Source organism: Amblyomma mixtum, chromosome 10, assembly GCF_055824585.1.
Source record: "Amblyomma mixtum isolate Tamu chromosome 10, ASM5582458v1, whole genome shotgun sequence".
Classification (NCBI taxonomy): Eukaryota; Metazoa; Arthropoda; class Arachnida; order Ixodida; family Ixodidae; genus Amblyomma; species Amblyomma mixtum.
Window position 1 is genome coordinate 112,669,365 of NC_143021.1, and position 27,984 is coordinate 112,697,348.

A 27,984-nucleotide genomic window follows, 5' to 3' on the forward strand; every position below is an offset into this window, starting at 1 on the left:
GTACAGTAACGAGTGTCAGTTCCGGCGTGCCTAGTGCCGCGACCGTGAGTCCTGCTTTGATTGGAACGCCAGATCCTTCCTGCTGTGCGGTGCATGTTAATGACGCTTCACCAATCGGCTGCCATGCCACTCTCGGAGCTGCAAAACAGGGTCTGTCGAAGCAGGCGGCCAGTACAGCAACAGCCGGGGTGGCGGCACCAAGTGCCACCAGCAGTACTGGTCTCCTGGCTCAGAAAGCGACACCCATAGTGTTGCCTAAGTATCTGAGCGACGGGACCCTGCCCCCTAGGCCGAGAGGGAATGCCGTGCCGCTGGGTGGTAGCGACGTGAAGCAGACTGTCTCATTTGACCCAATGGATACGGTCAAGTTTGACATGGCGGAGCTCTCGAATGACTCGAGAAAAACGAAACAGCGTACCCATTTCCACGTCAAGAGACCCGAGGAGTTGCCCTTCCTTCGTTTGCGCAAGGTAAGCAGGCAGAGATGGTGGTACCTTGTTCTTGCAGCGTTTTAGTTTCCTATCATTTTTAGTTGCATGCGTTAGGACGTTTCCCAGGCCCACATGCTGTTGGCAATAATGCTCACTACATGGTATAGAGCTTCCCCCCAACGGCTAAGCAAGCGCTTGGAGGAGCATGCAAGCGCTTCCGCAATACCGAAAGGATGCAGGTTTAGAGTTTGAGATGGGTGGGCAAAAGCAGATGGAGACTGCCAACCCCTTTGCTTACTATATTACGCAGTCGTATCAATAACACATTAAAGCAAAATGTTTACTAACTTCCTGCTACCGCGCTCCCTAAATAAGAACAGACTACCTTACGGGGACCGCACTGAAATTCATTGGTAATAAAAGCTTGAGAAACTGAGAATTCAGGACTCAGAGGGCGACACAACCAGCTCATCAAAAATTATTATTTGTCCTTTTAATAAACGAAAAGAAAAGTTAGACGCATGACCCTTATAAAAATTTCTATAGAAAGTCCATAGACTGTCTATAGACTTTAGTCTATGAAGTCTATAGACTGTCTATAGACAAATCCTTTAGACTGGTCTATAGACTGTCTATAGATTTATGGCCATACACTTTTAGTAGACTTTTGTCTATAGACAGTCTATAGACAAAGGTCTATAGACAGTCTATAGACTATCTATAGACTTATGGTCATGCATTTCCTATAGAGTTGTCTATAGACTGTCTATAGACACTTGTCTATAGACGACCTATAGACTTATGGCCATAGACTTCCTGTAGATTACTGTCTATAGACAGTCTACAGACAAAAGTCTACTGGTTCAGTAGACATATGTCTATAGACTGTCTATAGACATTCCACAGGTGTGTGGCCTGGAAGTGCTATAGACCATTGTCTATAGACAGTCTATAGACCTCTGTCTTCTAAACTATTAGCAGACCATTATCTATAAACTGCCTATAGACAGTCTACAACCGTTGAAAAAGGTCACCAGACAGAGTTCACAAATGACACAATCAATATACTTACAAATTTAGTTTTATTTCCAAGCTATCCAGGCTGGGAATATGCAATACATGGACCATAATAATGCACCACAGTAACATAAATGTTGAAAGTAACAGTCCGGCTAGTTTCCTCAGAAGCATTCTTGCGGCCTGTTGTCTGCAGTCAATCATCCGGGCATATTCACCTGTACAGCACAAAGGAAAAAAATAACTGAGGAACTCAAAAAAGTTCCCATTCCATCTCTACACATGTGCTTTACAATGCAAGGCATATCCTGGCTATGCCATTCTACAAAGGCAATCTTGATTTTTTGGTTTGGTTTTATGGGGTTCAAAGACCCAAGGCGACACAGGCTACGAGACGCTGAAGTGAAAGGCTGCGGAATAATTTCGGCCACCTGTGCAGAGTACGCAGGTCTTTAGCATTTTGCCTCTATTAAAATGGGACAGCCTAGGCCGGAATCGAACCTGCATCTTTCAGGTCGCCAGACGAACATGATAGCCACTGAGCTATCATGCCGGCGCATTCGTTTCAGTAAATACACGACAGATTATAAGTGTCTTCATAAAACATTGGAACAAAGACCCATAATCCCTGGAGCACTCTACTCTGAATCCAGTACTGATACTGATTTCTGTATGGCAAACCTTTTACATTATTTTTAACAGAACACTTAGAACAATTGTGCCACATATCTGCATTGACTCGCAAGGAGCTGTTAAGAATGCCACCTCCATAAAATACAGATTCAGTGCACCTTACACAGGGATCGAAAAAGGAGAATATTGGAGAATTTATTCTTATAACCGTTATAGAAGAAGCGCTTCAAAATACCCTGCGTGAAGCCTGGTATACCCGGCCAAATTTTTAACTGGCTCGGGTGTTGCATCGCTAAATGCACCTTGTAAAAAAGGTGCCTTTCGGCTGCACTGATGGCATATTCATGCTGTAATTTGACGAGTGAAATGTCATTTCGTGGTTCCTTTTTGTTCATATATTGTTTGAGTGCAGTACTTGCGTGTTTAGATCAACGTTATCAGAAATATTCGTCTGCCACTACGAACAGCTGAAACAAGCGGCATACGCAGCAATGGATGTGGTCCATATGGCCTCATCCTCTGGGTAAACTACCACTCCTTCCATGGCGGACAAGTCGTTCACCCAGAGTAAGTGCATGCAAATGCGCCACCAGAACCACTGCTGCGTATTCCGCTTGTTTCGGCTGTTCGTAGCGGCAGACGATGAATATTTCTGATAACTTTGATCTAAACACGCAAGTACTCCACTGAAACGTTATATTAACAAAAAGGAACTATGAAATGCCATCTCACGTGTCAAATTACAACATGAATATGCTAGCAGTGTAGCCAAAAGGCACCTTTTTTGCAAGGTGCATTTATCGATGCAACACCAGAGCCAGTTAAAGATTTGGCCGGGTGTACGTAAGCCGATACTCAAACGGGCACAAGCTATTCAAAACCAGCAGGTAGAAGCAACCAGTTCACCACAGATTTGCGCCTATAACTTGAAGCACAGAGATGGAACTGCATACTCATACACCTGCGCGCGCTCTTAGAAACAAGCGGGTTGCAGCGCTTCCATGCCGCGCTCATTATTCAGAAAACTCATACAGCACACGGAGGCTGCAGCTGCGCCGTTTCAAAAGCAGTCGCGAGTTTGAGACAACAAATTACTGTCATGATAAAATATTGTCTGAAATTCACTTAGTTTTTCCTTCAAGTGCAGACCCAAGAGCGCAGTAAAGAGGTGTCTTTCTTGCATTGAGGTAGCCTAACCCAACGCTGCTAGAAAAATCAACTAAAGCATTGAACGCGCTCAAAGTAGGAAGTATTTCAATGAAACAATTAACGCCTTCAATAGGCGCAGCTATAATAACACGAGAGCTTAATTTAATTTTAGGCGCAAATAAGCGGCGAATTACATCGGCGCTTTCGTAACGTAGCAGTCTGAAATCAGAAACACATACTTTGCCTCTCGCGCAAATGGTATTCTAGAAATCTGTGCAAGCGTGAGCGGGATTCATGAACGAACCACTCGGAACGAAATGTAAGCCACCTCTTGTCGAGCCGACCTTTACGCAGCTTTCAAAATGAAGTGCCCGCAGGCCAGCGGCGGCGGCCAACGGCTCTGATGACAGACATGGAGGAATCCGTACGTGTGCAACGAAGGGGAGACAGGATGGAGCTCGTGGGTTCTTCGCGGTGTTTGAGCACGCCGGCCATTCGCGCCGGCAAAGAATTTTATACTATCACATATACGCATTCCTCCAGCGCCGCTTGACTACAACTTTGACAAGCGTCTCGCGCTCCAGTCTGTAGCGTTACAAGACACCTTTGCTGAAACGTCGGCGTCCACGACGCGCACCGAGCGAGCGTCCATACGTAGCAAGAAATGCACACCTCAAAAAGAACAGCACTCCAAGGTCCACACAGGCGATAACACAAAGATTAGAAAAGAAATGTAATCCACCACTGAACGAGACTGTATGTAAGTACGTTTTCGGAGGTGCAAAGTAAATTGAGCTCACACGGCGCTAACTAACGCACAGTTTCATTTCGGCCGTCATTCACAGGCTAAACGACATTTCTGGCCGCGCATCTACCTTGAAACACGAAAAATCTAGTAAACAGCTCGCGAGGAACGGCTTATCATCATGGGCATCGCACAGACTGCCTTTCCGCGCGTTAGTAAAGACAGCGGCACAGAGATAAGCGGAATTAGTCGAGAACCCGATGGCTTCGGCCTTAGAAACGAAGATAGGACGTTTCTCACTGCGCACATAATCTGTTCTGCACACACAGCTCTGCTTAGAGTGGTTTAGGAGACCAAACGAATAAAATATAAACGTATAGACTTACCGTAAGCGGACGATGAAGCTGGATTTTGAAGAAAACGTAATCAGCGAAAAAAACGCCGACGCCACCGACGCAGCCGCGCAGAGGGTTGTTTGCAGCCCGAATGATTTTCCGCCGTCTCGCGGTAAAACGGTAAAACGTGAAACAGAAACCCATATCACGGTCGTATCTTTATCGCTCGCACTCTTGCCGTGTGCAGCTTGATCTGATATCCAAGACCACAGAAGGCAATTGGTTTATAAGCGTAAATTCTTCGCTTACCCTCTAAAAAGCTTATTGTTTTTGTGAAAACAGAACCGAAATCTACCTGCTTGACCGTATACGCGTCGCATCTCCCACCGAATAGTATATGGTACAATTATCAAATAATAATTATAGTTTTGCATAGCATAACGTCTTTTTAGCGTGTGTTCGTGTTTAGAAAACTGAAATGCTCGACATCAGCGTGTCATCGGCTCCGAAGCAACAGGTGCAAGGGTAGGAACGAAAAAATACTGGCTTTGTGATTGTTGCGTCGGTGCACTTGTGATTGTTGCGTCGGTGAATACAAACTGCAAAGGTATAAATGGGAGATGTTAATCGCACAGAAGACCAGGCTCCTTGAGACTATTCTGAGGTGTTTCTAAGGGATGGGCGCTTCCTTGAATTCCCACACCCGTCTTTCCCTCTTTATTTTCAGCACGTTTTAAAGAGAAATGTAGAAGCGTTGATGAAATGTTTCTGATTTCAGCGCGTTGGACAGTAACGATCGAAAGATGGAATGGAATTGTGTCGAGCGGTTCCTTTAAGGGACAGCGTATTCTTTACATGTAGTACAGTTTGCGGCGCTGTCACAAAAGTGGTACGCATTTGTATATTCTCAATTTCGGGTAATTAAGCATATGTAAGTTCTAGAGTTTGTTGATATCACAGGTCAATGTATCCTGTATGTCTGTGCCTTGGTCGATCGTCGCAAGAGCGCGAGTACGTGCGCGTCGTCTTCGCGTGTTAGTTTCCGTCCAGTTAGGCAGACCCCCCCGCAGTGCGCGAGCGGGGAAGCACACCCGGCTTGTTGTGTATATGTGTTAGGTTTTCGAGCTCAAAGTCACCCCTAACAGGCCCAAAGCTTTGGGCTTCCTTTTCAACTTTTTAACTTTCCTCGCCTGCAAGGTGCCCCCTTGCAGGACAGAAGATGTTGGCGTACGTGACCATTCTTTTGGTTGTCCTACTTTTTTTTTCACCCTCAAAATGGCGGCCATGCATAGTGGAAGGAGCGGAGCCTACGTGCTCCGTCCTTTGTGTATCGACTGCTTGGTGCGCTTATGGGTATTTGTTTTATGGGGGCTGTCCCTTAGAGTGAATTATTGGATGGGAGGGAGTGCCTTGTGCGTTGACAACCGACGGCTGGACAAGAACCCGAGTCGGACACAACATTAGTGCGCCTCTCGCCTCCGAGCACTCCGGACTCCCCGAGCCGCCGCCGCATCGCACTCCGAAGAACGCCACAGGACTCCGGAAGGACCGTCACCTTCGAGAGCTCCCCTTCTGCGTCGTCTTTGTGAGTGGACTGCCGCCGCGCTCGCTGGACCGTTTCCTAATTGACTGTGAACTTTCCCTTCACTCCTATTCTGTAATTTTCGATATCTGTGTGCAACCTGCATGTGACCTGTTAGTTCAAATTTGACTGTTGTATTGGTAATCACTGTTTCCTGTCCGTTACTTATAGATACGTGTACCAAGTAATAGCTTGTACTGTGTTATCTTAACCTTTTGTAAATGCTTGTGTCTGATTCTCCTGCGGATGATACCGTGAATATATCCTATTTTCAGAAACTGCCTTCGTGGTTCTATCTTCATTCACGACGCTGAACATAAACCGGCTACCGCTGGGCGTCAAAGCTCCAACCCCTTTGCCTCGGTTCGGGAAGGTGCCTCGCGCTCCTTTCGGAGCCGTGACAGGCGCCCTTACTCCAAGAACGGCTGCCTTTCCTCGGCTTACTTGTTAGCATTAAATATTTAATTGTATTGACAATATACGTCACGATATAACGAAAAGGAGCTTGTCAAGGCTCCTGAAAACTATATACAGGAGGGTGTTGTAATGTCCTCACGCAATACTTTTTAATTTCCGTAATAGCGAAGGAGGTGCAGGACTCCCGGCATAGTTGCGATTACGAGATCAGGTCCCCACAGCATGCAGTGCAAAAATAAATTGACATTGTTCTATACTTAGTCGAAAGTCAGTGTATCGAACATTGTTAGATAAAATTAGAATTGTTATAGACTGGTCTATAGACAGCAGACTATCTATAGTGTAAACTGTATAGACGAAAGGAAATTGAGGTAGTTGTAGACTGTAGTCTATAGGGAGTCTATAGACCGTCTATAGACGAAAGGAAATTGAAGCAGGTATAGACCGTAGTCTATAGAGAGCCTATCGACCGTCTACAGACGAAAGCAAATTCAGGCAGCAATAGACCTCAGTCAATAGACAGTCTACAGACAATCTATAGACAAAAGAAAATTGAGCCAGCTATAGACTTTGGTCTATAGAACGTCTATACACAAAAAGAAATTCAGGATAATATAGACCTTGGTGTATAGAGAGTCTATAGACCGTCTAGAGACAAAAGGAAATTGTGGCAGCTATAGACCTTAGTCTATATCGAGTCTATAGACCGTCTATAGACGAAAGGAAATTGAAGCAGTTATAGACTTTAGTCTATAGAGAGTCTATAGACAAAAGGAAATTGAGGCACCTTAGGCTATAGCGAGTCTATACTGACATTGGTGAAAACAGCGCGAAAGAAGAAGCCCGAAGGCGAAACGAGGAAGTGACAGGAAAGAGCGCTGACTGACAACTGTCAGTTCAGTTGTCAGTCAGCGCTCTTTCCTGTCACTTCCTCGTTTCGCCTTCGGGCTTCTTCTTTCGCGCTGTTTTCACCAATGTCAGAATGGACCAACTAGCCCAGCAAAAAGTTCTGCGAGTCTATAGACCGTCTATAGACGAAAGGAAATGAACATAGTTATAGACTTCAGTCTATAGGGAGTCTATAGACCGTCTATAGACGAAAGGAAATTGAGACAGCTATAGACCTTAGTCTATAGATAGTCTATAGACCGTCTATAGACAAAAGGAAATTGAGCCATCTATAGACTTTAGTCTACAGAGTGTCTATAGACCGTCTATAGACGAAAGGAAATTGAGGTGTTATAGACTTAAGTCTATAGAGAATCTATAGGCCGTCTATAGACTAAAATAAATTGAGGCGGCTATAGACTTTAGTCTATAGAGAGTCTATAGACAGTCTATAGACAAAAGGAAATTGAGGCAGCTATAGACTTTAGTCTATATATTTTCTATAGACTGTCTATAGACAGTCTATATAGGATAGACAGTCTCTATAGACTCTATAGGATGTCTATAGAGTCTATAAAAAGCCTATAGAAAGTCTATAGACCATTTTTATAAGGGGAGCACAATCGAAGATATATAAGCCGGCCGGCATGACATGCACTCTATCGACATAAAATTTGGTAACGTTCTGTTCCATTGCACTTTTGGAAAGGCAGTTCCGCAGCCAAGTTTTGTGTGTGACCTGGCTACACGTGTCTTAAATTTCTTCCCCTTGTCTTGACAATTTTTCCTTCAAGTGTAACATCTGTAATTCTTTCGCTCGCTCAGCCTGGTTCAATTCACATACGACTTGCTTCGCTTCACAGCACGTGACAATGAACAAGGTATATTGGTGGGGTAGCTGGTTGGCGGTCTTGACAAAATCAGCACTGGTAGGGAAAAGAAGTGGACACAACTGCTGTGGTTAGGATGTTTTTACGGTGGATTTAGGTGGCACTGACCATAGCTAGCTTCATAGTTATAATGTATTGCCTGGCAGCTCTTGTTGCCCCTTCGTAAGAGTGCGCCTTTCAGCTTAGGGAGACTTTTTATATACTGCCTGTCTTTCATGTTCTCTCATTTTTGTGAGAACGTTTTTGCAGGCTAGTAGGTGGATTACTGGAATTAGTTTTTAGAGTTTAAATTGAGCACAGGAAGGGACAAACTCTTCAGGAGAGAGCGCTAGCTAACAACTCGGGCCTTTATGGACAAATCACTTGCTTTTATACAGCAGCTGATCGTATGAAGAAAGTGATATAAATAAATTCGCACGCGAACATTTAAGTTAAATTGATATCCCATGATTCAAAGAGTGGGATTGCAAAGTTCCACTGCTATTGCTGCCCTTGATATTTGAGCTCTTGTTCTAAATAAAAACAGGGATTGCTGACAAACGCGGTTGTAGGATTTTCAATCTCATCAGCTTCTATTATCTCACTTCCTAGTTGGGTCTTGCACCTTAGCAACACTGAGTTGTGTGCAAGGGCGGATTGCAATTGCTGCATGTTCGAATGTATTCAATCAATCTGCTGCCTATTTCTTTTCAACGTGTTTCGCGTTTGAGGCACCTCCCAGTCTGGGCAATATACATTTTACAAAAGGCCAGCGGTATGGACTAGACGGCACTCTTCGAGCACCTCACGATTTGAACAAACGACTGTCGTGTGTTCCGAATTTACTCTCTTGCATATTCTAGAGAGTTTTCCTGGTGTAAAAAAATCACACTGGGGCCAGCCCTCGCGCGGGTCTTTTCAATATTGTCGGAAATTCCGTGAAGGTACAGGATAACAGCCACTTCCTTTCAGTCGATTTGATTGGGGCACGCTAACTGCTTTGCTCAAGAGGTTTTTGGCAGAAGATGCCAACAGGGATGACTACTACCCTGCGCTTGAAAGGCACTGTACTTGGCTGTAGAAGCTGGCATCTTCCAAATGCGGCCAGGACTTGTTCACAGCGCTGAATCGGCATGGCTTCCAAATGCCTCTCTTTGCAAATGCCTCTCTTTGCAATGCCTCTCTTTGCCTCTCTTTTTCTTACCCTTCCAGTAACAAATTTCAGCTGAATGTTTCGCGCTTCGCCTGTCGTACTCCTTGCACTCTATCTTGTCTCGTCCAGTGCGGTTCCGACACGGTTAACACTCTATACTAGCCGTTGTAATGACTCGCTGGTTTTTTTACATTTGCTCGTCAAAGCCTGGTGTGGGCGGCAAGAATCTTGGCAGAAAGAGCGCGCCAAGGCGTATTCTGCGTGGTGGACAATTCTGCTTTATTTTATTTATTTATTTATTTCAAAATACTGCAGGCCTATGAGGCCCAAGAAGGAGGGGCAAACAACATAACACGCACACATTTCCTGTAATTCTAGCATTTCGGAACCAGCATCGGCAAGGGACGAGAGAGTACAGGGAATACTATATCTCCATTTGCGTCGCTTCCACATATGAGCACTGATGACCCCTAATTTCAAACCGCACCGAATATATCACCTTCATTCATGGCTACTTTCTTCATTCCTTTAAAGCGTGTTGTTTATCGTTACACTTTTGCACTTAGCTGCCTACCTTTCGTCAAGCACGAATCCGTGAGTACCTGCGCACTCTTTAGAATACAAATGAAGGGAAAATAGGTGCTCGATTTCGCATACGTGTCGGAAGCCAACAGCCAGCAAAACCAAGGCGCATAGGGGATGTCTTTGTTTTTCTTAGTTGTTTTTCATCCATCAGAGATTATTAATAATGAGGTCGTGGGTTCGGATTCCACTGGCGGCAAGTGGTTGTTTTTTTATTTTGCTTATATAATATTGCACTTGATGATAAAGTACAAATTAAGAAAAAGACAACCCCTATGCTCCATGGTTTCGGTGGCTGTGGGTTTCCGTCATGCGTGCGCGATCTTTTACTCACATGCCTGCCGGGTGTCTTCCGTTTTGAAAAACTGGAAGACTTTACTATGTTCCCACACTGTCATCGCAGTACACTACTATTCGACTTGTAAACTACTACTAATAATAAGGCAATGTATAAATAGTGTTTCGGAACAGCAGTACAGTCCGCAAAAGTCCGAGTACAAGTTCCATTTGGGTGGTATGCGCATGTGCAGTTGTTTACGGCAGAAACGGAGGCAGCGCAATACTAATTCCCCCGCATGAAAGCACTACGGCGCAATTCTCTTATCCTAGTTGCTCTTCAGACATGGTCTTTGAAATGCTTTGAAATTGTCGCAGTTTTGTATCCCTTTGACCTGAAGAATCGTTACCATATTTGTCGCGACATTGCCATTTTATCTATCTTTTATAAATACATCCATGCCTCTGATTCACCGCCAGCCCATGTACAACGTCCCTCCTACTTATCACATAGATTACATAATAAGTACAGCTATGCCCGCATTTATGGCAGCACTAGTGCTTTCAACTTCTCGTCACTCCTCCGCGCCATCCGCCTCTTGAACGATCTTCCGGATTGAATCACCCTCCAGCGTAATCATGACACCTTTTGCGAACATCTACTCAAACCCTTCGTTGATAATGCTTAGCACGTCATTTATATAATCATGATTTATATAGCTTTCTTTACAGCTGCTTGAGACTTTTGCCTCATTGGATCTGTTCAGGCGCTGCTGCCGTCACGTATACCTGAAGTGATTTTTTAAGCATGAAATGCTTTTAGCTCCCGTTGTCGGCAGTGTGGTGACGTCACGCCGAGACCGAGAGCCATCATCCGGGCACTGAAATCCACTCATCCGGGCACTGAAATCCACTCATCCGGGCACTGAATTCCAGTTATCCGGGCACTGAATTCCAGTTATCCGGGCACTGAAATCCACTCATCCGGGCACTGAAATCCACTCATCCGGGCACTGAATTCCAGTCATCCGGGCTCTGAAACGAGAACATCCGGGCACCGTACGAGACTTAACGAGATTTAACGAGACTCTCTAAGCTCTCCTACGCGACCGGCATGCAAGCGCCGGTTGGTCTCCAAACGAGACAAAAAATAACTGCTGCCAGTGCCTTCTCAATGTTTATCAAGATATCAGTGGAGCTGTGGGTTTGATAATGCACGGAATTATAATTTCCGATTTCTAATAACGCGTGCAAAAAGCACATAAATGCAACGTTACACTTCGTTGTCATACGTGATCCGGGGGAGAAGCGCTGCGTTCAAAGGGCAAGGCATCACGCCGAACGGGTGGTGGCGTTCCTCCCTTCCATTACGGTGCGGTTCGGGTGTCCACCGAGATGACAGAGAATTACTGCGCCATTTACTTTCCTCAAAAAACCTTGCGTTCAAATGGCAAGGCATCGCGCTGAACGGGTGGTGGCGTTCCTCCCTTCCTGTACGGTGCGGTTCGGGTGTCCACCGAGATGACATTAGGCCCGTAAACATTTCATGCTTACTCTACTCTCGGTTACGGGAGAGGCAGAGAATTTTTTTTGTTTTCGTGTAACTCTGTGTATTTCCCCCATTTTTTTGTTCCATGACGGGCCTTGTACCTTTACTAATTTTTTGTGAACAGCGATATGTTATCTGATCTCACTTGTTTTTGTCTGTTTTGCTACACTTTTACTAGGCTTTTTGTTTCTAACCTATTTTACACAAACTTCTATATCTGACCCCTCTTACACAATGCCTTTCCGGAGGCCTGCAAGGTATTTGTAAATGAATAAATGAATAGTTTAGCCGGCACGCGGACGCCTTCTATGCTGTGCCAATCTCCCCCTTACTCAGTAAAAGTTGAATCCGTTGCGTTCCCCTCAGCTCTCCCTGGCCCCCCTGCGCATCATCGGACTGCTCCGACCCAAGACGGCCCGCGAGCGCAGGCAGCCCACGCTGAGGGAGCTCCTGGTCGAGGCCCAGAACAAGGAGCAAGACCTGCTGGTGAGCTCACTCTGCTCTCCCAGCTGGGCTTGCGACAAAGTTTCCAACAACAGAAAAGGCCATCTTAACGGTGTATGCAATCTCGACGGTTGCATGTGTGTTCTGGAGATATTTATCGTTTCAGGCTGTAATGTTTTAAATGGGCCGATTAGGAACGCCTCCTTGAATATTTTACCTACTGGAAATTTTTGCACTGTTTGGTTTCATTTTCCCAGGTTTTCACCCGAAAGCGACTCAGGCTGCGAGTGACTCCGTAATGCAACTCTGCGGATATTTTATGATTACAGGATTAATTATGCAAATTTTCTATGATTCAGTTTAGGGTCACGTGCGTTACCATAAGTTGGACAGGGGTAAGAAAGAACTGATGCACTTTTTTTTGCAACCGTGTATCTCCTATGTGGTTATTTATTGCAGCATTTATAGAAAGCCCGCGAAATATGAATATAAAAGCGCGTCACTGCGCTCATGCGCTACCATATCACAGGGCCGGGATTGGTTGGGCCACAGCGCTGAGGGTAACGGTGTTTTCTGAATTCTTAAAACTTACCTGGATATTAACTTCCCTGGGCTACACACCGCTCAATAATTAAGGAACAGAGCAGTGATAGTTAAAAAGTTTACTATTCAATATTAGAGAACCAGCTTGCTAGTTAGCACATCTTACGTGTATTATGATGAACTGCACCTCTGAGAATTTTATGCCAAAAAAGCGCTCTTGTAAGCCAAAATGCCTATTTTAAAAATTTTTCTAAAATCTCAGGTGAGCAATCTTGTATATCTAATACACCCAAAAACCTGCCCACCGTGTAAGGCGGCACCTCATTCAATCGTAAGGGGCTGGTCTGGAAGCCACACTAAGCCAAGCAACCCAAGTCGTATTGATGGCAGCCTCTGCCAGAGAAAAGCGTACAAGGGTAGATGTGCGGGCCATTGTGTGGTTCGTGCTTAAAACAGCGCAAAAGACACGGACGCAGACAGAAGTTACACACACAGAAAAGCAGTGGCGCATCTTAGCTTGACCGCTGCCCCACAGCGCCAGGAATGGTAGGAATACTCTCAGGTACCTATGAATGGAGAGGATGACCAATTCCGCATATATGGACATTAACCTATTATTGCTATCCGAGCAGCTGCCCTCTGGGAACACTGGTCCTGGTCACCAGAGCCAAACGAATAACCGAACTGTTAGCGCACGTAATTGGCATTCGAGCTAACTACTCATATCGACCATAATTTTTTTAATAACGTCAGTATTACGTACAATAGTTTTGCTCATAGATTGTGCTGTCTCCTCGATATTTCTTTTTCAACATGGCCCGTCCTTTGGAGTGTAGGTATCATTCGAGGGAATACAGTGGAAGCTGGTGATAACGTTTAAAGTGATGCCACTTGCTGTATATTTAAGCTTAATGTTTCTTTGTAACTGTACGCAAGTCATACACGGAGGCCATGAGCGGAATAAGCGCCTTTCCGATGGACCTTTGTCACAGAAGTGGCGGCAACCTGTAAATTACTTTTGTTTGTATAAAACTAATGCGTCCGCGTTTCTTTGTATGTGTCTCGGGAAGAGCAAGAATGCATGCACGCTTTTTTCAGTTATGTAGACAACCCCTCGCATTGCGAAAGCGGAGGCGGCTCAAACTCGTCCCCGAAACTGCCGGTCTAGAGCTGACCATTAGCGGGAAAGAAGTTGCGGCCTACGTGACTGGCTTTTTGGTTGTGTTTTAGTTTTTTGCGTTTCCAAGGTCACCGAATCGAGAGTCGAAGCCTGGGGCTTCTTTTTAGTTGTGCGTTAATTTTTTCCTCCTCCAAGATGGCGGCCATGCAGAGTCAAAGTGTAGGTGCTACGTGCTCTCGTCGCGCTTTTTGGTGTTTTGTTTTTTCGACGCCGACGCTGTGGCGCCGCGAGTGCTCGCTCGCTAGCGCCCGAGGGCTTTAAAAGGGGGCCGTATGGATACGAACTTCAGTCCGCTCGTCGGTGGAAACGCTGCCGCCGCGAACTCCCGGGTCTCCGAGCCGCCGCACCGCATCCTCAAAACCGCAAGCTGCCCTGGACGGACGTCGCCTTCGGGGGCCGCACTGACTGCGTGTTTGGGATGGACTGCAGCCGCGCTTCCCGGTTTACTGTATGTTTGTTCACCTTCTGACTTTTGATCGACTGTATCTAATTGGCCTCTCACTTGTGTTCTGAACTGTGTAGGAATATTCAGTGTATAACTTAATTCAGTGTGTTTACTGCTATGTGCTTTCCGCAATTGTTTTGTAGAATGTAAATTATGTGTCTGTAAAAGCTGCCGCATTGTTCAATCGAAACTATAAACGTTGTTTTGTTGTTGTTACCTCTTAAACACGCCTCGGTCTCAGTCACTGCGTTTGCTTACCGGCTACGCCGGGCATCAAACGGCCACCCCCTCATTGTCCGGACTCTGCGATGATGTCGACTAGTCGCCGAACCCGTGACAACCTTCCAACGCGACAGCGCTGAGGGTCCCGTTCAGCGGAAAACCCGACGTCGTCGTCGTTCGCGGCTGTGGCGACGAAAGCTTCCGCGAAAAATCTCCACAGAGTCAAACTAGGAGTGCCACCTAGGTAACAGCTGTGCCATCTAGAGCACATGACCGCATTGCTAAACTCTTGGCGCACTGCGCCAGGAGTGGAATAAGGACTTCCAGCGTTCTAGTAAAGTATGGAATGACTGTTTCCTCATATAAGGGCATTAACCCATTAAGACTATCGCATCATGCCCTTGAGGCACAGATTAAGTGCGATCTCCAGGTTGCGTACGGAACTAAGCATGTACTATATTGAAGAAAAAGCTTCACTGCGAGACCAAGGGCTTCAGTCGCGGACCGTGTAAATTTGATCTGCAGCTGAGTTAGAGGTCAAACCATGAAAGGGAGACAAAGAAACTGAATCAATATCCATCACTGGGAGTCGATCAAGCGTGGCTGCGCAAACAGATCTCCTTTAAGGGCCGCTCTGCGAGACCACTAGGTTATCGCCGCCACCAACACGCCTTGTGTTAAACTGCACCACACTCTCGCGCTCTGCATTGGAGAGCGTCGTCTTCATCAACTTTCCTCTGCTTCGTCCCAAGGCACTGCCTGCTCGCCGTCGTCTTCTACGTAGCCCAAATCCGCGCTTTAGCTCCGATTCTAATGCAGTAAACATTCTCTGTAGTTTTTAGTTTTTTCTACTGATGTTGTCTTGTGTCGCATCTGTATGGGACCGTACAGCTTAGGGGAATATTTTTTTTAGGCTTATATGAGTAGTTATTTTTCAGATGCTATTCCCGCACATTATTGTTCATGCTATGACGTTGAGTTGAGTGCTTACAATTAAAGCAGAGGCATGCTGACTATCAGCTTCCGTCTTATACAGAGTAGCTGTTCTTCTTTAGGCTACTTCCACTTTGCTCAGGTGCATGTAAAAATGTGCATATTCTCACGGCTAGACAGTCGGGATGGCCAGGACACGTTTTACTGTGCAGCGCCAGGCAGCAGCGGACTCCCGAGAAGAGACGATGAAGAGACGATGAAGAAGAAGCCCTGCCCGCCACCATGGCTAAGGCTAGCCAGTATAGCGGTTAAGGAAGTTCGGCCGGGAGACGGCACCACGAGAGTGCCCAGGAGTGTGGCAATATTTTCCCCTCTGTTCCCCCATTTTTAATTCTGTCTTCCTAATAAAAATGCGGTAATACACTCAGCACAACCACCAGTTTTTTTTCCGCTGAGCATCCTCGGCCCAGATTTCAAGTAATTTCAAGTCGATTAGTCAGTTGGCGGTGCAGTATTTTTCCCCAGTCGCTGCGGCTATACCTAGCACAGTACGTCAGCCCCCGTAAAGCTAAATGGAGAAGTGTGCAACGCGGTCGGCGTGGGACCCTCAAGGTGTCATCGCGCAGAGCGTAACGCATTGGTAAAATTATTGTAAACCTGTGTACTGTCACGCCGTGAGCGATGTGTGTGGTCTCGAATTATCATATGCCTCCTGGAAGTAATGGAAGCAACAAAACTTCATAGAGAAAAGCTGACAACTTTGTGATAAATCACCATATGTTCCTTGTGCAGTGCCTTAAGTTCTTCGCATTTTATAAACTCATAAAATTTATGTGCAGGCGCACCCTAGGCGGTATTGAACTATCCGTTGGAGCAGGCTGGATGTAATAATAAGTAGTATTATATATTAACTTTTCGCGATGTCAGAAGCGGACCGCTGAACTGTTGAACTTGTTTTCGGAATGTATCAATCCGACGCACACAGAAAGCTTAGCTGTAAGGTAGAAGAGAATGAAAATAAAAAACCATATGCGCACAGGCGTGTGTGCAAAATGTGCCTCTATTGTCCTTGGAGTCTATGTGAACAATGCCGGCACTGAGAACTGAAGACTTCCTCTACGAGGGGGTACCCAAAAGAAACCGGACTTATTTTTGTTTGAACTTATTTGTTCACATTTTCAGCACAGACCTTCAATATCCTTCAAAGTACTCTCCACTTGCAATCATACGTTTGTCGAATCTTTCATTCGATTTTTGAAAACATTGTTTAAATTCTTCTTTTGTGATGCTTGACAGTCCCTCCGTCGTTTTTTTCTTCACCTCAGCAACATCAGCGAAACGCTTTCCATTCACCTGTCTTTTCATTCTAGGAAACAAAGAAAGTAGCACGGAGCAAGGTCGGGTGAGTATGAGGGTTGAGGAACAGAGCTCATGCCATTTTTGGTCCGAATTTGTCGTAGAGACAGGGCTGTGTGAGCAGGGGCATTGCCATGGTGGAAAAACCAGTCACACGTCTGCCACAAATCAGGCCGCTTCCACCGAACACTGTTGCCCAATCTTTTCAAAACATCCAAGCAGAAAGCCTGGTTAACTGTCTGACCCTGCGGAACAAATTCTGAATGGACGATTCCTCTCACGTCGAAAAAACAAATCAGCATTGTTTCGAGGTTTGGTTTCACCTGACGAGCTTTCTTGAGGCGACGTGAATTTGAAGTTTTCCATTGGCATGGCTGTTGCTTTGATTCAGAATTCAATTCAGGAACGCTTGAGTTGTCCCCATAGCATCGTCCTTGAACGTCTTTCTGAATATTTCAAGAGTTTCCGTTCCACTTTTTCCGAGAAAAAATCAGAATTTCACCGGCGCACGCTGTTCACGAAAATCAGCCATTGCAAAAACGACACGCACACAAAACAGTCGTCACTCTAAAATTCTGCCTAAAGTAGTCTGACCTCCTTCAGCGACGGCATTCGGCTTACTGACTCTGAAATGTTCCTTCTATGCGCTCCTAGCGGCAAAACGCGGTACCACAGAAGCTGTGCCGACTCAAAAAATTAGTCCGGTTTCTTTTGGGTACCCCCTCGTATCTGCGCTCCAACCAGATCAGCCTGTTTAGGCATATCAAGCCCTCGTATACTACCCTCCCCATCTTTCTTCCCTAAGTCCATAGCCTTCGTGCCTGGTGTGCACGTTGAGTAAAATGGACTGAGAATGTTCTATCCTTCGTGAAACTGGTGCCATGCACGGAAGCAATCGCCACCTAAGGTCTAACCTTTCACTATTACATAATCTAGCACTCTTTGATAGTTGGCCTCACATCATTACTATGAAACGAACAGGGTCGTCGAAGTGGATATCAATGTGACGGTGTGTTCGTGAGTGGGATTAAAATTGAGAAAACAGTGTCGTCGTAGCGGCCTCGTTATTTTTATGTGACAACTTTCATTTTTAAAGTTGGCTTTGGTTTAGCTTTCTCATTTAATTTCGGCTAAAAGTGCTTAGATGTATCCTAATCTTTCACAGAGAGCAACTCATTTCGTGGAAGTAAATATACAAGCACTGGCGATATCGTAGTTCTTAAAGTACGTAACGTATACTTTAAATAGGTTTTACGTAAGGGCTCTACCCGGAAGGTGCACTATAGAGCGTTCTGGATAATTTCGTTCTCGCTTATGTTTGTTTTTTGGGCTTCCATGACTAGAAAGTTTCAGTCATTCGCAACTCAGCCGCAAATTAAACCTGCGAAACTTAAGATACCCGAGGAATCTTTCCTTTGGCGAGACTGCTGCCTGACGATGACGCGCCCCACTGCCTCTACGTCATAAGCGCACGCTTCGCTTCTTTGCTTCTGGTGCGTCGGTGATCACACTTCCCCTTTCTCGAAGGTCCCTCCTTTTCCTCCTTTGGGCTCAGTTCAAAAATAACCAACGCGATAAGTGCCTTTAAGCCATTCGTATGACGACTTCCCGCTAGGTATCGGCGGAGTAATACGTAGTAACATTGGTGAAAACAGCGCGAAAGAAGAAGCCCGAAGGCGAAACGAGGAAGTGACAGGAAAGAGCGCTCTTTCCTGTCACTTCCTCGTTTCGCCTTCGGGCTTCTTCTTTCGGGCTGTTTTCACCAATGTCAGAGTGGACCAACTAGCCCAGCAAAAAGTTCTGCTATAATACGTAGTAATAAGCGGAGTGCTTTAAAAAAAATGTAGTTCGAAAGCGTAGCTTTTGGGCTTGTTGGTGCATGATCACAGCGAGAGAATATAGCGCAGAGTAGGGCAGGACACAAGAACACACGAACAATACGAGCGCTAACTTCCAACGAAATTTTATTTTCAACATGGAACATAATTAGACACAAAATATACGTCATCACATGTGCTAACAATTACGTTGCCTCAGAACCGAGAGTTCTTTATCACGTAAAAAGATAGAGGGAGTGTTCACACGTGTCTCTCCCGAAGCATTTATCCTTTGAGCTTCAATTATTAACTGCGTGGTAATGTTCCTTTTTTTTGCCAGCACAGCAGTTTTTTTTTACAAAAAAAAAATGGTTTGCACGTTTTAGATTCGCATGAACGAATGTGGTCAACAAATGATTTCCCTTTCCCGTTCTTGACGTCGCGTGCGTGTTCCATCAAGCCCTGATTGAGGCATCTCCTCGTCTGGCCGATGTCCTCGACCCCACATGATGGCGATCTTTTATACACGACACCTTCAATGCATGGCACGTACGGCTTCTGATGACGAGTCTTGCATCCACTTGTTCTGTTGTTGTTGCTTTTCCAAATCTTGGACAACGAGGGAAGTTTCTCAAGTGCCGAGAATACGAGAGTTGCGTTTGCCCGCTGTCCAATTCTTTTCAGCTTATGATAAATTTTATGCAAATATGGCAATACAATAAAGCGCTTCCTTTCACCGAGCATCAAGGGCTATTGACATTGACCTTTATTCAGTTTTCTTAGAAGCTTCTCGGCAACAGACACCTGGACACTGGCGGGGTACCCACCATCAGTCAGCCTTATGGTCTACTCCTTTAAACTTTCATGCAGCCTGTGTGCACATGATTTTCTCAGCGAGTTCTTATAACACATATCGACGATGGCTCTTTTTACGAGTTTGGAATATGCAGAATAATATGGTAATGCATGCTTGTTACTACGAGGCTGGTAGACCCAGCAAATTTGATTAGGATGAAAGGTGAAGTTGAGGTCTAAAAACCTGATAGTAATTTACCGGAAATTCTGTGGTTATAACAAGTCGGTCAAAACAATCCTTCATGATGGTTAAAATGTCTTGATGGTTAGAACAGTCTTGCCAAGTTGGGAACAAAACGGCTTACTTAAAACCGGGGCTAAGCATGACCCGATACATATTCCGTCCTTTTGGAGGTATGGTTTTCCTTTCCCGTTTATAAATGTTCAAGCTTGCCCTCAACACAGCGAGTACTTTCTCATTTGGTAACTAATAATATAGATCCTTAATATCTACTGAAAACGCGTTAATATTGTCCCCATGCTAGTTCCGCACAAACTCTATGATTTCACCAAAATTCTTAACAGCAAAAGGATCGTCATTCCTTAAAAGGTTCAACTTTTCTTGCAAATACATGGAAACAATTTTCTGCCATGTGCAAGTTTCAGAAATAATAGCCCTGAACGGTTGTTCTGGCTTAAGCGTTTTAACGCTAAACATGACCACGTGATTAATAATTGAAGCTGAAAGGATAAATGCTTCGGGAGAGAAATGTGTAAGCACTCCCACTATCTTTTTATGTGATAAAGAACTCTTGTTTCTGAGGCAACGTAACTGTTAGCATAATTGATGACGTGTCCTTGGTGTATAAATATGTTGCATGTGGGAAATAAACTTTTGTTGAAAGTTAGCACTCGTGTTGTTCGTGTCTTCTTTTGTCCTGTCCTACTTTTCGCTATATTCTCTCGCTGTGTTCGAAAATGTATGGTTTGCTCGCGAATCGAACAACACTTGCGACAAGAAGCGATGGCGTCCCACAGGTCTCACGAGAAAGTGTAGATCTATTGATAACGCGGGATTGAAAAGCTGGCGAGTGGGGCAGACGCGGTACCTTCGGCAGACGGAGACAATGATCACCGACGCACCAGAAGCAAGGAAACAAAGCGTGCGCTTCCGCCGTGGCAGGCAGTGGGGCGCATCACCCTGCGGCAGCTGTCACGGGAAAGCAAAGACTGCTCCGGCATTTTCATATTTCAGTGCGCTTAATTCACTGCTATCTTGTCTGTAACTGAAACTACTTATTCATGGAAACTCAAAAATGAAAATAAAAGTGAAAACAAACTTTTCCCGCAAGCTCTTTAATGCACCTTTACGACAACACTCTAACTGAATTTTATGAGCACGTAGGATAGCCGTCATAATTTCAGGATACTTTAACGCAGTAATTACCCACCGCATGTTAGATGCATTACAACCTCAGGTTCCAAGTCAAAAGAAAAAGATAACATCCAGAATTACAGGCCAATATCAATATTACCGTTTTTCAGCAAGGTCGCTGAAAAACTGTTAGCAGCAAGACTTAACAGCTACCTAGAAAAACATAGTATTCTGTCACCCTACCAATTTGGGTTCAGAAAAGGATATTCCACAACAACTGCCGTTTCGACCTTTGTTGACATAGTTAGGAAGTTTATTGATTCAGGTTCCCTAGCAGCAGGCATATTTATCGATTTCGCCAAAGCCTTTGATTCTCTAAATCACAGTATTCTTAAAGAAAAGTTAATTGGTTACGGCGTCAACGGCACACCCCTAACACTCATTGAAAGTTACCTAACGGACCGTCATCAGGTTGTTTTCTTCGGAAATTCACAGTCGAGTGCAAAGGTGATTAATGTCGGGGTTCCCCAAGGCTCTGTGTTGGGACCTTTATTTTTTTTACTTTATATCAATGACTTGCCTTCCCAATTAACTTATGCCCAAACTGTATTATATGCTGATGACACGACTTTAGTATTAGCAGATCGCGATGAAAGTGCCCTGATTAGAAAAGTAAATAAAGAATTACAAAATGTACATAAATGGTGCATGGCGAATGCAATCAACCTTAATCCTAATAAAACCGTCTTTATCCTTTTTCACTCTGGCAGAAGAATTGTTTCTCAGCATACAGAAGTAATTTACAATAACCGGCCTATTCACCATGCTAACAACACAAAATTTTTGGGTATTGTGATAGATAATTATCTCAAGTTTGATTTACACGTCCGTTCAGTGATTAAAAAAGCCTCATACGGCCTGCATGCACTTTCCAAATGCCGAAATTTTTTCCCCGTTGATGTACTTGTTAACCTTTATTACGCCTTTGTCCATTCACATATTAATTACTGTATATCTGTTTGGGGATGCACATATTCATCTCACATCGCCCCCTTATATGTTTTTCAAAAAAGAGCTCTTCGAATTGTCGCGCAAAACATTCAGCATACTCATCTAGATGAATTATTTGCCGTTCTTGGTATCCTAAGTGTATACGACCTAGTAACTTACAATACCGCTTCCTTAATTTATCAGATATTTCACAACACACTCAATTTAACTACAGTACGTCTTCATCGCTCACTACGCACCAACACGTCTACTACAAGACATCGGCTCTTGCTTCCTACCATACACACAAATTATGGCCGGCAAACGTTGCAATTTACGGGTCCTCATTTGTGGAACAGTCTTGATTATAACATTCAAATTTCACCTACACTTCATGCCTTTCAAAAACAATTAAAACATTTTCTACTAAGCTCAACCTAGTGTACATTCTTTAGTGCTTTTTTGTATTTTTTTCTAATTATAATATGTTTATTGCATGTTTTCACTAGTATTCAGTGCCTACTGCTGTAACATGCTTATTGCTATATAGTTGCCTTATTTGTTATTTGTTGCTGTCGTCTACATCATGTGTAACAGCTTATAGTGGTCGGGACCCTTAAACAAATTTTGTTGGGTCCCTGAAAAAAAAAAAAAAAATGCAGCATTCACCTTTACGACCTACTGTGGCTGCCACAGAGTAAAAAAGGAGCTGTAATATTTCGGGTGGAAAGGCGGGCCTTTTTTCGCATATGATGTCTGGCAGCCAGTCTATGCGACCCAGTGTCAAAAGCCTCCTCTTCCTGTATCCGTAAAGAGCTCAGCCCATGTGCTCAAAAAACAACTCTGAGGGTAGGCCCCTCAACATTATGTACAGCGCGAAAAACTAAGACAGGGGAAGAAACACGCAAACAAACGAGCGCTGACTATCAACTGAAAACTTTATTAGGAAACTCGTGGTTATAAACGATTCAACCCAGCACGTGCAGGCGCACAAAGCCTGAAACAACAAAACAACAAAAACAACAAAACCGAAACAGCAAACCAAACCACACGTGTGCATTAGCCTCATTGCACTGCCGCATTACTATCAAGATATTCCAGTTCTACCTGGTGTAACGCCACCGAAGGTTTTGCAACGCATGGAATGCGCGATGTGGCGATCAGATACGCCTCTACTATTTCCCGGCACTTCTGATCCCTGTGCCTGAAGACAACGTCCGCACGCCCCAAGTCAGGAGAACACACGCTGTCATTTTCCTTACTGCAGTCACGGCAGTGCAGAGCGAGATTAGAAGAAGCGGCAGACGTCCCCGGCGACCTCTCGTGTTCTCTCAGGCGGACGTTGAGGCACCTTCCAGTCTGCCCATAATAAATTTTCCCACATGATACGGGTATTCTGTACACAACGCCCATGTTGCACGGCACGTATCTGTTGGCGTATCTGACAGCGCATGCTCCTGCAATGGGCCTCGACTCTTCCATCCTTCTCCTGACCGCGGCACAAATCTTGCCAACCTTATTTCCAGCAGTAAAAACCACTTGTATGCCAAACCTGCCTGCGACTTTCTTTAGACGATGGGAGACCCCATGCAGATATGGAATGGGAACAACCTTTTTGTGGTCGGAACTTTCCTGGGCTTTTTGGCAACCCCCTTTGATCTTCACCAAGAGCCTCTCCGCCAGACGCGCGAGGCTCTGTACCAGAAAGCCAGCCTCTTTGAGCCTAGAAACCTGTGCGTAGAAGCTTTCCTCTACCAAGTGTGGGCAGGACTTCTTCAACGATGACCCAAGGCATGACATTGCTATGCCGTCTTTAACAAGCCTCGAATGACCAGACTCGTGGCTTGGGTCATCGTTGAAGAAGTCCTGCCCACACTTTGTAGAGGAAAGCTTCTACGCACAGGTTTCTAGGCTCAAAGAGGCTGGCTTTCCGGTACAGAGCCTCGCGCGTCTGGCGGAGAGGCTCTTGGTGAAGATCAAAGGGGGTTGCCAAAAAGCCCAGGAAAGTTCCGACCACAAAAAGATTGTTCCCATTCCATATCTGCATGGGGTCTCCCATCGTCTAAAGAAAGTCGCAGGCAGGTTTGGCATACAAGTGGTTTTTACTGCTAGAAATAAGGTTGGCAAGATTTGTGCCGCGGTCAGGAGAAGGATGGAAGAGTCGAGGCCCATTGCAGGAGCATGCGCTGTCAGACACGCCAACAGATACGTGCCGTGCAACATGGGCGTTGTGTACAGAATACCTGTATCATGTGGGAAAATTTATTATGGGCAGACTGGAAGGTGCCTCAACGTCCGCCTGCGAGAACACGAGAGGTCGCTGGGGACGTCTGCCGCTTCTTCTAATCTCGCTCTGCACTGCCGTAACTGCAGTAAGGAAAATGACAGCGTGTGTACTCCTGACTTGGGGCGTGCGGACGTTGTCTTCAGGCACAGAGATCAGAAGTGCCGGGAAATAGGAGAGGCGTATCTGATCGCCACATCGCGCATTCCATGCGTTGCAAAACCTTCGGTGGCGTTGCACCAGGTAGAACTGGAATATCTTGATAGTACTGCGGCAGTGCAATGAGGCTAATGCACACGTGTGGTTTGGTTTGCTGTTTCGGTTTTGCTGTTTTTGTTGTTTTGTTGTTTCAGGCTTTGTGCGCCTGCGCGTGCTGGGTTGAATCCTTTATAACCACGAGTTTCCTAATAAAATTTTCAGTTGATAGTCAGCGCTCGTTTGTTTGCGTGTTTCTTCCCCTGTCTTAGTTTTTCGCGCTGTACATAATGTTGAACCTTCACCAACTCGCCCTGTTTTCTGTTCTACTTAGGCCCCTAGCCAGCGGCGCGAAAATTAATCGTGTTCTTCTGTAGAGGGCCGTAGAGAGCATGCAGCAGCCAGTATAGCAGAATATGCTGCTGTTTTCGGCTTACTAACCCAAGTAAAGTCTGCTAAGCGATACACGAGGAGACGCTCGTTTGAAGCTTTATTTTGTGTAGCCTGCTCAGAATGCATACCTGACCGTCAGCTCCTATTTCTTCCTTGCGTATTTACTCAATATCCCGACCACTGCCGAATTAGGAAACCTTAAAAACCAATTAAAGCTGCCGCTTCAGAGATATTACGCAGTCAGTTTCCAGGAAAAAAATCGGGATTTCTCATCTGTGGCAGTTGGGTAATGCACATTTATCCTTATACACTGTTCGCAATTAACCGTGAGTGGGGTGGAGCGATGCTACAGTGAAATAACTAGGATTGCGGATCGGGGATTCCCTTCATCGTATTTTTAATTTCCTGTAGGAAAAATTCAATATTCTCTTTCCTCTCTTTTCAAAATGTCGGCAAGCCACTGTTTACAAAGAGCCTAATCTGCTGCCAGTGCGTTCGACTTCTCAGGAGACAAGTGCAGGAAAGGAAGATTCCGCAGATGTTTCAGGAGTTCCTCCGAGTATTTAAACAGCTCTACCATTCCTCTTTCCCGCTAAAAGTGCGTACAATAAAGCGTAAAACTCGCAAACCTTGGATATCTTCTGAGTTGCGCCAAGAAATTAAAACGAAAGACATACTGTACAAAATTTTTTTAAACACACGTTCAACAGATGACCTAAGCATTTTTAAGAAATACAGAAATAGATTAACAAAAAAGCTACGTCTCGCTCGTGCGGAATACTTCGCGACATTTCTTGAAATTAAAAATGGTCGCCACGATCTGTTGTGGTCAAGGTTTAATTTCTTACTGAGGCGTGAGCAACCACAGGCTGCCCCGCGGGCTTTAAAGCTTGATAATAAAGATGTATCCGGCAGAGAGTTGGCAGATGCCTTCAACAACTTTTTTACCACCCTTGCCCATAACACCCCGTCAAGTGATTTCAACACCTATTTTAGCTCTTACAATAGGGACACAATATTTCTGAACCCAGTTACGACAGAGGAGGTTATATCAGTCGTACAAAGCCTAAATAACAGCCATAGCTGTGACATTGACAGCATTCAAGTGAGGCCTGTCAAGCATGTTATAAGAGTTATTGCCCCTGTTCTTGCAGATATATTTAACTTATGCTTTACTACGGGCACATTTCCTAAAAAAATGCAAATAGCCAAAGTAACGGTTTTGTATAAGAAAGGAGACCGCAATGAATTAGGAAATTATAGACCAGTATCGATACTCCCAATCTTCTCGAAAGCCTTTGAAAAAGTTCTGTATACACGGTTGTCTGATTTTATTGATAAACATGACCTTTTGTCACCTAATCAATTTCGGTTTTGTAAAAATAAATCTGCCGAGTTAGCACTACTCGAACAAAATGAATATATACTAACACAGTTTGAAAATAAGGCCCTTGTTATTGGTGTCTTCGTGGACTTCTCGAAGGCATTCGATTTAGTAAACCACAGTGTACTCCTGAAAAACTTGGAGCGTTGTGGTATTCGTGGACTGGCTCAAATGATCCTGAAATCATATCTTTCGAATAGAAAACAGGCTGTAAGCATAGAAAATGTGACATCTGAACTAAAACTTGTTACTTCTGGCGTTCCCCAGGGTAGTATATTGGGACCATTACTTTTTAATATGTACCTAAATGATATCTCCAACAATAACTCCGCCGCTAAATTTATTATCTACGCTGACGACACTAGCATCTTTTTCACTGGAAATGATCTTGATCTCCTTGTTCGGTAATGCAATGACACCTTGAGTGAATTACAAAAGTGGTCCGAATCCAGATACATGCGTATAAATGAGAAGAAAACAAAAGCTGTCATATTTCGTCCTAAAAACAAAGTACTTCCTTCCCCCATCGAGATTAAACTAAACTCGCGGCGTATAGACATAGTTGAACAATTTAAATGCCTTGGAGTAGTTTTTTCTTCCAGCATGTCTTGGGAACACCACACGGACCATATTGTCACGAAACGGGCTCAAATAACCGGAGTCATAAGTCGGCTCAGATACGTCATTCCAAAAACAGTAAAGTTACTCCTCTATAATTCACTTTTCTACTCCTATTTAAACTACTGCCATCTAGTGTGGGGCACAGCTACGGTTAGCTGTCTTCAGCGTATCTACATTTTTCAGAAAAAGTTTCTTCGTCATGTTTACAATGTCCCCTGGGACTCGCCAAGCAAAGATCTCTTTCTACAAAGTGGTGTGCTAAAGATACACAACTTCTATAAATATCGCTTGAGTGTCCGGTTTAAACTCGTAACACGTAGAAATTTAAACCACATACGTAAACTTGCTGATTTACATACCCGAGATGCAAGCTACACAACAAGGTATGCGGAGACATGGATAGTCCCGACCCCACGGTTTAACTCGGGTAGAGAACGCCTGCAGTTCACTCTTCCGTCCCTGCTAAACGCGTATATATATAATAATTTTGACCTTTTCAGTTCGTCAAACAGGTCTTTGCGTGCTTTGTATGCTAGCATGTAGGATTTTTTGGCTTGTGTTTTTTTTTCTCTTTTTTTTTTGCTGCCATTACCTGTGTCTACCCAACGTGAATATTGTGTCAATATTGTATAATGTTCTTTCGTTTTCTCTTGTACCTGCTCATTATTGTATACTTGTTATCACGCTTTGCAACTGCCTTTTGTATTAAAAGCCTTGCTGTCAAGCTGCTGCCAAGCGAAAGGGGGCTGCGGCTTAGTCAAGCTGTCTCTCAGCTTTTTCTGCGCCTCCGCTGTCTGTATCTTTAGAAGGCAGAAATAAAGAATTTGAATTTGAATTTGAATTTGGAATGTGACCTGAGGCAGGTGGTGGTAATTGGCCCCTTCTCAACCTCTCCTTGTCATCCAATCTGCATGCCTGCAAAGAAGAATTGTATCCTCAGATGTGTCACGCGAAAGGAGGACCCACTTTAGAGGTTCTCTCAATGCACTTGCGCCATGGGTCTTGACCCCATGTCTGATCATTGGCTCCTCTGCTGATGGACGCAGAACCGGGACACCAAGGAGCGCGAGCGGCAGCTGCTCGTGGTCGCCGTCGTGGCGCTGGTGTTCCTCTACTACGTGGCTATGGCCACAGCCTTCTACTTCTACGAGCAGGACGAAGTCGTCCCGAACACGCCCGGTGTTCGCCGAGTGCCCCTCGGGCTGCTACGGAGCACCGTTAACGCATCGGACGACTGATGCGGCCCCTGCCCCGCTGGTGGACCTTTGAAGCTATGCCGCACGTGGGCGCTACGGTGTGGCCGTTGAATGAACCACGTGACGATTTTTATCCGTTTTGAGTTCTACATAGCCTGTGTTGCATCGCGCTGACACCAAATGTT

The 27,984-nt window shown here is 44.9% G+C and overlaps 1 protein-coding gene and 1 long non-coding RNA gene across 2 annotated transcripts; one reads left to right on the forward strand and one right to left on the reverse strand.

Moving 5' to 3' along the window:
- The first annotated feature begins 353 nt into the window (after positions 1-353).
- Positions 354-27,841, forward strand: LOC149326698 (uncharacterized). Its single transcript, XM_089563574.1, has 3 exons — positions 354-470; positions 11,993-12,112; positions 27,650-27,841. Exons 1-3 carry the CDS (start codon positions 354-356, stop codon positions 27,839-27,841), a joined length of 429 nt encoding a protein of 142 aa, XP_089419700.1.
- Positions 1,500-4,435, reverse strand: LOC149326699 (uncharacterized). Its single transcript, XR_016286570.1, has 2 exons — positions 4,362-4,435; positions 1,500-1,666 (listed from the first exon to the last, which is right to left on the reverse strand). It is a non-coding gene; the product is annotated as an uncharacterized LOC149326699 (long non-coding RNA).
- Positions 27,842-27,984: the final 143 nt, after the last annotated feature.